Source organism: Malus domestica, chromosome 15 (genome assembly GCF_042453785.1).
Source record: "Malus domestica chromosome 15, GDT2T_hap1".
Classification (NCBI taxonomy): domain Eukaryota; kingdom Viridiplantae; phylum Streptophyta; class Magnoliopsida; order Rosales; family Rosaceae; genus Malus; species Malus domestica.
This window is the reverse complement of record NC_091675.1, coordinates 12,928,179-12,939,441: the sequence shown is the minus strand read 5'-3', so window position 1 is coordinate 12,939,441 and position 11,263 is coordinate 12,928,179. Positions and strand designations below refer to the sequence as shown.

General features: G+C 44.1%; 1 protein-coding gene across 1 annotated transcript; it reads left to right on the top strand.

Annotated features, from left to right (window-relative positions):
• Positions 1-6,963: 6,963 nt before the first annotated feature.
• LOC139191692 (uncharacterized) lies at positions 6,964-10,117 on the top strand. Its single transcript, XM_070812688.1, has 3 exons — positions 6,964-7,002; positions 9,449-9,514; positions 9,593-10,117. The coding sequence occupies exons 1-3, from the start codon at positions 6,964-6,966 to the stop codon at positions 10,115-10,117; spliced, it is 630 nt and encodes a 209-aa protein (XP_070668789.1).
• Positions 10,118-11,263: the final 1,146 nt, after the last annotated feature.

Sequence of the window (11,263 nt, the reverse complement as noted above, 5' to 3'; positions counted from 1 at the left end):
GGAAGCCGGAGCCAGACCAAGCAGCGGCACTCATGGGATCTCTTTCTATCCAGCAGCTGCAGGAGATGATCACCAACACCATCAAGGCACAGTACGAAGGGAGCTCACATACCTCATTGTTCTACTCAAAGCCCTACTCCAAGAAGATTGATGCCCTAAAGATGCCAAGGGGTTATCAACCACCAAAGTTCATGCAGTTTGATGGAAAAGGAAACCCGAAGCAGCACGTTGCCCATTTTGTTAAAACTTGCAACAACGCAGGGACCGAAGGGGACTACCTTGCCAAGCAGTTTGTGCGCTCGCTAAAGGAAACGCCTTTGAGTGGTACACGGACCTAGAGCCCGAGTCCATCAGCAGCTGGGAGCAATTAGAGCGGGAATTCCTCAATCGCTTCTACAGCACATGGCGCACTGTGAGCATGCTAGAGCTAACGAGCACAGAGCAGTGGAAGGACGAGCCAGTCATTGACTACATCAACAGATGGCGCACTTTAAGCCTCGACTGTAAAGACAGGCTCTCGGAAACCTCTTCAATCGAGATGTGCATCCAAGGCATGCAATGGGGTTTGCAATACATCCTTCAAGGCATTAAACCACAGACCTTCGAGGAATTGGCCACCCGCGCCCATGACATGGAGTTGAGCATCGCCCATCATGGGAAGAAGGAACCAATCGCCAACTACAAGAACGACAAAGTTCTTGAGACAAAGGTGGAGAAGGCTACGTGGAAATCCACCAAAGAAGCAATGACAGTCAACACAGCTCCCGTCAAAATCTCCACACGAGGCAAGGCGATTCAAACCAAAGCTTTTCGTGATCAAGAGATGCGTAGACGCACTTTGAAGGAGCTTGAGGAGAAGATTTATCCATTCCCCGACTCTGATGTAGTTGCCATGCTTGATGACCTGTTGGACAAGAAGGTGATCAGTTTGCCTAAGTGCAGACGGCCGGAAGAGATGAATCGTACCGACAACCCAAGATACTGTAAATTCCACCGCTTCATCAGTCATCCAACGGAAAAGTGCTTCGTACTGAAAGATCTCATCCTGAAGCTAGCACAGCAAGGGGAAATCGAGCTTGACCTCGAAGACACGGTGGCGGCACACACTACTACTATCGTGTTTGAATCACTCGATCCTGTGCATCTCCGAAGCATGCATGATCATTCCCGTCAATGTTCAAGTCACATGGCACCTCCTACACAACCATCACCGGGGGCAAGCAACCAAGATGCATCTACTGGTGATAAGAAATGGCGGACATCGGTGACCTACAAAAAAACGAGGAAGCCAAGACCACAAGCCACAAGGCCAAAAGAGGAGCCTAAACCCGCCCCTCGAACTTCAGTCTTCGAAAGACTGAATTATTCAAAACCTAGAATTGCAGCACTTGATCGCATCAGTGGTCGAGACCAAACTTCTGTCTTCAAAAGGCTTGAGACGCCAACACCGCAAAGATCAGTCTTTGAAAGGTTATCAAAGCCCAAGAAACAAAGTGGCACATCTAGATCTCCTCCGCAACGGTCGGCTTTGGACAGACTTGAAGAAACTAAGAAGCCTTCTAGAAACAGGAAGACAACGCCAAAGGGAGAGAAGCTCGACAATCTAGCAGGAAAAAACGATGTTCAAAGCTTGATTCCTTCAAGGATGAAGCGCCAAGCAACTTTGGAAGTCGACACAAAAGGACCACTAAAGGTAAGGAGGCGCACCATCATCTACACCGGCCAATCTTCACGGCAACAAACCCAAGAGGACCGCACTGAAGAGAAGGCCCAAGAAGACAAAGAAGACGAAATCCTGGAAGAATACGTCACTTCCGGCTCTGTCAACCTAAAATATTCACCTCAATCGCTGGGGGCATGTTCTAAAAACATGCCAGTCAAGCTGAGTGAAGTTGAAAGATGGACTTATGTCACTCCAAAGAAACTGCACAAAAAGCATATGTCTTCTCCACAAGTTCACCAATGGGAAAGGGGGCAAAGTAGCTCTTGTTCACCTCCAGAACAATGTGAAAGTGTTGGAGATAATGAAACTTTGACACGAAGATCATCCGTCCCCATCACGATGCGTGACATCTTCCCAGAAGACTTCTTCAACTACTCAGTCAAGGCTCCTTGCTATGAAGATTGCGAGGAACGACTCTCTCAGATCGCTTGACGAACCAAAGCTCCTTGTTCGCACGAGCCTAAACTGCATGAACGCAAGCTCTTCGCCGGCACGAGCCTAAACTGCATGGCACAACGCTCCTGGTCTGCACGAGCATAAAAGGCAACACCAACCGCTCCTGGTCTGCACGAGCATAAAAGGCAACACCAAAGCTCCTGGCCCGCAAGAGCATAAACTGTGTACGGCAAAATCATCATCAAAATCATCATCAAAATCATCAGAATGCATTTGAACTACGTTTTGACTTGGTCTTTTCCTTGGAGGAGTACGTAGGCAGCTCGAACATTAAATTTCGAGTTCAGTCACATCATAATAAAATATAAAATGTTTTATTAATGAAAGTCAATTTCATTACAAGGAAAAAATACATATGCGGTTACTATGTATTTAAAAATAAATAAATAAATAAATTTAAAAAAAAATTTTGAAAATTAAAAAAAAAAAAAAATTGCAAGTTTCTTTGTACATAATTAAATTACAGTTTCTTCAAAAAAAAAAAAATATATATATATATATATATATATATATACACAGATTCCTTTTATATATATGACCTCCATCCAGCTGGCCCATCAAAAGGAGGTCATCCAAACCCAAGTGGCAGTGACCAGGCCCAAGTCTATTGTCCAAATACAACTCCAAGCAGAAGACCTAAGTCCACCAGATACAAATTCGGGCCCAGCTCTCAAAGCCCATCCTCACTCGTCCTCCTCTACGAGCCTCTTCTTCTTTCACCAACAAACCCAACTGCTTCCACCATACTTCGACCTTCTCAACCCAACCCTACTCCTGTCCCTATGACCTGCAACCAAACAAACCCACACCCTCAACCGCTACCACACAACCCCCGCCGCAACCAACAACCTCCGCAGTAGAAAGAAGAGATGCGGCAGCAAAAGCGAGACGAGGAAGGCCTACACCTCCTCACCCTCATCTTCCAATGCGCGGAGGCCGTCTCCGCAGATAACTACGATGAAGCCACCAAAATGCTCCTCGAAATTTCCGAGTTCTCCACCCAAATCCGGCCTCACACTCACTACCGCAACAATCAGAACCATGTGGCGGAGACTGCTCTCTTCCTCTCAGCTCAAAACCTTAACCCTAGCCGCCGCTGGTAGTGCAGCAACTCCATGCCGATCGGCTGCTGGACCCGCCTCTGCTTTCATCTTCAAGCCTTCCTCCTTTCTCGGCACCAACCCAATCTTGAACTTCAAGCACCAACAACAACACCGCCGCCTCTTCTTCCGCTCCTCCGTCTTCTTCCTCTCATGAAAATGGCGGAGCCACCCACAAACGAAAAAGAAGACCTGCAGGCACACCGGATCAGGATGCAGAAGTGGTGTCTCTGTCCCCCAAAACCCTACTCGAATCGGACCTGTACGTGTGCGAGATCTGTAACCAAGGATTTCAGAGAAGCCAGAATCTGCAGATGCACAGGTATCGTCACAAGGTACCGAGCGAAACCCAGAAGAAAGATGAGACATTATTACAAGAAGCTTGGTAGTTTTGCTTTTAATCCGAAGCTGCTTATCTCATCTGTGTTTTCTGGAGGAGACTGTTAGGTTACTGGCTCAGATTCAGAAAACAAACATCATAGGAACCAAAAAATCATAAAGATTCTCAATTGCTGGAAGTAGAAAGTTCACAGAGTTCATTTCCAGCTATGGAAGTTCAAGTAATCTGAGATTTATCTTCTGTTTAGATCAAATCAGAAGTAGATCTTATCTAGGTTTTATCTGAAAAAGCAAAGTTTGAAGAATCTTGTTGATGATGTTGCTAGCTTGGCAGGACCAAGAGGGAACGTGTGGGCAATAGGGGCGGCCCATGCCCGGAAGCAATTAACGAAGCATCCGGCGATTCTGCACCATTCCACGTCGACGACTCGATCCCGACTTCCCTTTCCTCTCCGAGCTCGTTCACCACTTCCTCCAAGAAGACGAGTCGTTCGCCGCTGTTTTTCTCGACAATGAATCGAACTTGACCAAGTCGACTCGGCCTCCGACGCGGATCGAACGAAGAGGGTAGAGCTGCTGATATATACGAAAAAAAAAAAAAAAAAAATTGGATTCAGCCGCGAAGCAGAAAGATGCTGATCAAGAAAACCCAAATCGAGCGCAAATGGATTCTCCAACATCGTCCGTTTTGTCATCACCCTCAGTCGTGAAATGCTTCACCTGCATGGAGGGTGTCTCCGACGACTGTGGCGGCACTGTCGTCAAACTTCAGTGCTCTGACTTGTCTCACCTTAATTGCATTGGTTCTGCATTCAATATAAAGGGTATCGTGGAATACCCTATCTGCAGTGAACTTGAGGATGGAGTATGGAGGTATTTTATATCTGGTGGCCCTGATCGCGAGCTCAACGTATCTGAAGACGAGATGGGCTATGAGGACAGTCTTATGGAGTTCTTTGACATGGGGTTAGAGGGAACTATGTTACGCCATTTTCATCATGGTGAATGCCTCGCACCACGGTGGTGATTTGAGCATAAGTGGGATTGCAGCGTACCAGCCGTTTGATGGAATGATTGAGTTGACTGGGCTGATACAGCAAGCATATTTGAGGAAGTAGTACAGTCATTGAAGCGATCCCTCAACATTGCTTTTGTGCCATCCCAATCACCACGGGCGAGGACGATGGTTTGTTTGTTGAGGAAGACCTTAGTGGTGTCGGGATCTCTTGTCGTAAGAACTTGGACACCAACCTTGTTGCGGGATTCGGAGCCCATTCGTGACCAGATTTAGCATTGATTGCGTATTGGAATTCAGGAGGTGCCTTTGACCCACTTGGACTTGCTGATGATCATGAAGCTTTTGCTGAACTGAGAGAGCGAAGATTGGCGCTGTTGATGGCAGTGAAGAAGCTTCGAAAGAGTTGTCAATCTGTCATTCCCCTTGCAGTGATCCCTTTCTCAGCAACAGCAGTGCAATGGTTGTGCTCAGTGGCTGTGCTCAGTGATGGTAGTGGTGGAGCTTCTTCCTCTGTATCTCCGCCATGGTTGCCGCCTTTGAATGAGATTGACAAAACCAAAGTTTGTCAACTCACTCCCAAAGGCCTTCTCTCCGTCCGTGACAAACAACAACGAAGAACTTCAATAAACCGCCGTCAAACGACTAGCCGGTCATGAAGCCTCGACTGCAGCTCACCGTCCGTCGAGTTCCATCCCTACAAAGCACCATATATAAAGGAAAAAAAAAAAAAAAAAAAAAAAGGTTTTCAAATGGTGACCAGCCACCGAAAGCAAAGAAAGAAAGTGATTGACAGATTGACAGGCATCATCCAAAAGGAAAGGATAAAAAAAAAAAAAAAAAAAAAAGAAAAAAACAAGAAAGGCAGGTCATGGTGTATGCTATTATTAGCAATTATGAAAAAAGGAAATAGATGATGGAGACATGAATAATTGAAAGGAAGAAAGCATGGGGAAGACGACGAATTTCCGTCTAAAAAAATAGGGAGTAAAAGAATAGTGCGCATCAAGTACCATCTAAATAAAACTAAAAAAAAAAAAAAAAAAAAAAAAAAAAAAAAGGAGTAACACATCTTAGTCAGATATATGTTTTAGCACAACATACTGAATAAAGTAAAGCATGTCCATTGATATCTTCAAAAAAAAAAAAAAAAAAAAAAAAAAAATTTAAAAGTATGTTGAAAAAAAAAAAATGAAGTCAAATCAAATTTACAGGAAGGGATCTTCAAGGATGATCAGGTGGCGCCTCATCACTCGGCGGAGCTCCAGAAAGACGAAGCACCAGAGATTGATTATCCGGAGCTTCAACACTTGGTGAAGCACCAGGGGACGAAGGCAGAAGTTGCCGCTGGAGTAACGTCACAAACCTCTGATGATCACTCTGAATCCGAACTTCAGACTCCTGCAATTGGTCAAGCTTCCTCTTCATGCTTGTTGAGTAATTAGTTGCAAGCATGTGCAACTCTTTATTCTCGTGCCTAAGCACCCTGACCTCTTGCCGAAGACTGGCCACCTCAGCCATCAACGACTCAACCTGACGAGATCGAGCAAGAAGGCGTTGGCCCATGTTTGAAACTGAACCTGCACATCGGACGCTGTAGGCCAGAGAGTCCTGAACAGCCAGTTCGTCGGACCGCCTGGAAAGCATCCTAGTGTCTCTAGGAGTGAGAAGATTTCTGGCCACCACCGAAGCGGTTGTATCGTTCATCATCATAGAATCCCCAACTGTAAGAGGACCATTGGGAGATACGAAGGACGGCTGCCAAATGTTGTTTGAAGAAGATATGTCACTATCTTCTCCGACATTCAAGTTAAGACGACGGTCAGAAGGGCAAGACATTTTTGAAGGTGTGAAGAAAAAGAAAAGGTCGGACAAGTCAAGTTCTTAGAAGTGCAAGTAGGGAGCTTCTACAGGCAAAAAAAAAAAAATTCAAGTGTGCTTTGGAAAGTGATGCGTGCCTCTCTTTTAAAATCATCACTTTCAGAAATCGAAGAGGCGAGTTCAGAAATCGAAGAGGCAAGCTCAGAGATCGAAGAGACGTCTGCTTTCTCAAAAGCTGGGCTGCTCAGAAACCACGGGCCGATCTCAGATTTCGAAGAGGCGCCAGTCTTTTTCAGCCTCGTCAGCACCTATCACATGCACACTCAGCTTTGCGAAAAGCACGGATAATTTGTCGAAGCGCCAATCTCAGATATCGAAGAGGCGCCAGTCTTTTTCAGCCTCGTCAGCACCTGTCACATGCACACTTAGCTTTGCGGAAATTACGGGCAATTTGTCGAAGATTTCTGATAAAGAAGAAAGCGCGTAGAGCCATAATGATCAATCACTCAATGGTTGCCAACACGAGTGAAAGAATAGTACCTCTACAGGTATTAAAGAACTTCCTATAACTGTCCACCTTCACCGTCCATAGCAAGGCAGACCTGCAAAAATGCCTAACCCTTCCTCATTTTCGAGAGTACACTCTCAGCAGAGCCTCTCGAAATACCCAGTTTTCTTCATCTCCTGGAATACCTCTGCAAACAAATAACACCCAAAGCAAAAGTATCTCATATCACCAGGGTAGAAAGCAAGAGTATCTCATATCATGCTTTCTCCCTGTCATTTCCTTTGTCCTTGTTCTTACCTGCAAAGACAAGGATAAAGAAAGCAATATGTCGGAACCTCCACTCAAACTCCGGGCAAGGAACCGACTATCGGGAACCTTTGCCCGGTTGCTTACCTGGCTTTGCTCTTGAGTACTCGTCTTCAGTTGCTGATGTACTTCCGAAGAAGATGCCATATTTTCCCGGAGAACAGATAAGGCAAGTGAAAATGATACCTTGAAGCATGTGGAGACAACGTGCTGATTTCCTTCAAGATCAAGTCTCCCCTTCCTTGCACAATCAACCGACCCAGCAGAAGGAGTCTGAGTTGAATCCAAGAGCTCGAGAAGTTTCAACAAACATATTGGCGGCACCATCGTCGAAGAACAAAGCCTCGCTGTGCAACGCTGTCAAATCGCCACCACTTCTTCGAAAGCAAGAGTATTTCATATCATGCTTTCTCCCTATCATTTTCTTTGTCCTTGTTTTTTACCTGCGGGACAAGAAGAAAGAAAGCAATCAGACAGCACTTGGTATCAAACTTCCGATCTGGAATCAACTGCTTGGAACCCTTCCCTGATTGCTTACCTAGCACTGCTCTCGAAATACCCATTGTTTCAACATCTTATGCTTCTAGAGAAAATACCACATCTGCCTGAAGAACAGATAAGGCAAGGGAAAATGATACATTGAAGCATGTAGAGACAAGCATAACAAAACACGAGTCGATTCATCCGTTACTTCTCCAAAATCAAAAGTATCTCATATCATTAGGGTTGCAATCACTCTGGGTTTGGCGGACCTGTTTTGACCCTCAAATTCTTGGGTCGACCCGCTAGATGTGGTGAGCTACAAGTGCCGATTTACCACTCTTGAATCAAATCCTTAAAGATTAAGTCACCAACTGGAAGAAGCGCCCATCACTCTTGAAGATCATACCGTTGACCAAACTGCTCAGGTGTGAATTGGAAAGATTGAACAAAGCAACAAGTCGTCACTTTCACCTCGTGCCTGCTTGCAATATGTTCGAGTCAACCTTCAAGAATCAAGCCTCAACGGCCCTTGAAGAAGTTTCCAACCAAATTCAAGATCAAGCCTCGACGGCCCTTGAGGAAATCACAAGTCCGATTCAAGATTAAGTGTCTACCACCCTTAAATCAAAACCTAGTTCAAGATCAAAGCTGTGGAAAGTCAACAATTGGAAGAAACCAAAAAAAATCCTCCGAACCAGTTCAAGATCAAAGCTGTGGAAAGTCAATAAGCGCAACAAAATACGTGCCGATTCACCCACTACCAAAGAAAAATATCATCTACCACATGAAGCTCCTTGTGGTCCAATTTCAACCTTCAAGATCAAGCCTCGACGGCCCTTGAAGAAATTTCAAACAAAAGTTCAAGAACAAGCCTCAACGGCCCTTGAAGAAATCTCCAGCCCAATTCAAGATCAAGCCTCGAATGGCCCTTGGATCAACATCTACAATAAGGGACTTCAAAACGCATCTTCTACACGTGACAAGCACATGTATACGACGCGCCTTGAAGTGGGGGCATTTGTAGACATCGAAATTTCGATAAAATAAATGTTGATCAAAAATTAAAATTTCAATGTTTATGTGTCACATAAATTTTACACATAGCATGTGACTAAACGAAAAATCAAAATAAATCGGAAAAGTCATCAAACAGGACACGTGTCAACACCTGGCAGAGATGATTTATTCCATCTAATTATTTAAATCCAAAAAATCAAGTTTTGGAATTCTATAAATAGAAGGCCAAGGCATTCATTTGAAAGACACCAATTCATAACCAATTCACTTCATATCAAAACCTTGAAGCTTTGAAACTCAAAAGCTCCCAAGTAAATCCCGAAGGATCAAGAGAGCTCTCTTCGTTCTTCGTCAAATCCTCATTCAAGATCAAGCCCCAACGGCCCTTGAAGAACTTCCACTGATTCAAGATCAAGCCCCGACGGCCCTTGAAGAAAGTGTTCATCGTTCATCATTCGTTCATCCCTAGATCAAGCCACGACGGCCCTTGAAGAAAGTGTTCATCGTTCATCATTCGTTCATCCCTAGATCAAGCCCCGACGGCCCTTTGGATCAACAACATCAAATCTACCCATTGCAAAGATAGAATCAGAGGCTAAATTTGTAGAAGAGATTGTAACCCCTAAATCATCAATACAAATATTATTTTGTACACGTGTTTCTTGTCTCGTTCATCGCAGGAAAATCCCGTGTTCACAGAGATGTTATTGGAAAAGACTTTCAGCACATTCCACGCCTCTAACATGGTACTGCAACAACAGTATAGAGCGCGAGGCTTCACTGAATACAACCAGCTGATATCTGTGCTCCTGGTAGCTGAATAGAACAATGAGCTTCTCATGAAAAACCATAATTCCCGACCTACTGGATCAGCACCGTTCCCAGAAGTGAATGTTGCTTCCCTTGAAAGGAATACCATATCCTCCCGTGGCAATAATTACAAACGAGGACGTGGCCACAAGCAAGGTCGGTGGAAAGGGAAAAGCAAGAACCATGGTGTCCAGTTTCACAACCAGGTTCCAAGGTATAATCCAGGCCCGAGCTTTAAAAATACCAATCGCCAGAAAGGAAAAGCTCATGTGAACACTCCTAGAAGTCATGAAGGAGGTTGCCATAGGTGTGGTGGAAACGGACATTGGGCGCGTACTTGTCGCACCCCAAAGCATCTGGTGGAACTATATCAAGCCTCCTTCAAGGAAAAGGGTGTCGAGATCAATTTCCTTAACCAGGCTAAACCAATGGAAACCCCTGATCCAGTGACCAATTTATCAGGACAGTTAAACACAACCCACCTGGATGCTACAGACTTTATTAATGAAAGAGGGAATGAAGTTTATGGGTCCGATTGAATTATTTATGTTTAATGTACTCATGTTATTTGTACCTGTGGTTTAATGCTCGCATTTTCAATTCAATAAAAGTAGTATTCCAGTATGAATAAACTGCTTTTTCTTTACTCAGAGATCATGGATAAAAATTATGGTTATTCTCAAAACAAGATCAATGGCGGAGACTTTTGTCTTGCAGATAGCGCAACCACGCATTCAATACTTCGAGATCGAAAGTATTTCTCGAATTTGGTACTTGCAAAAGTAAAGGTAACAACAATATCAGGACCATCAGATGTAATTGAAGGCTCAGGAAAAGCCCAGATTATGTTACCAAATGGAACAATATTGTCTATAAAGAATGCATTATATGCTACTCAGTCTATTCGAAATTTGTTGAGTTTTAAAGACATACGTCTAAATGGATACCACCTCGAAACGAAAAGTGTAGAAAATGTGGAATATTTATGCATTACCTCCAATGATACCCAGAAGCGTATATTGGAGAAGTTGCATGGTTTATCGAGTGGATTGTATTGTACATACATAAAGACAGTTGAGGCATATACTGTCATGAACCAGAAGTTCATTGATTCAAAGGTTTACATGCTTTGGCATGACCGTCTAGGTCATCCAGGATCTACCATGATGCGTAGAATCATTACCAACTCTAATGGATATCCATTACTGAGCAGACACATTAATGTCTCGAATGATAATCCTTGCAAGGCTTGTTCCCAAGGGAAGTTGGTAATTAGACCATCACAACTAAAGGTTGATGATGAATCCCCATCATTTTTGCAAAGAATTCAAGGGGATATTTGTGGACCTATTCAACCACCTTGTGGACCATTTCGATATTTTATGGTTTTGGTTGATGCATCTACCCGATGGTCACATGTTTGCCTATTGTCTACTCGAAATATAGCTTTTGCGAGACTTCTTGCTCAGATAATTAAGTTGCGAGCACAGTTCCCAGATCATCCCATTAAGTCCATTCGACTTGATAACGTTGGTGAATTTACGTCTCAAACCTTTGATGATTACTGTATGGCACTGGGCATTAATGTTGAACACTCTGTTCCTCATGTCCATACTCAAAATGGTTTAGTAGAGGCATTTATCAAGCGGCTTCAATTAATAGCCCGCACTCTGCTCATGAAAACA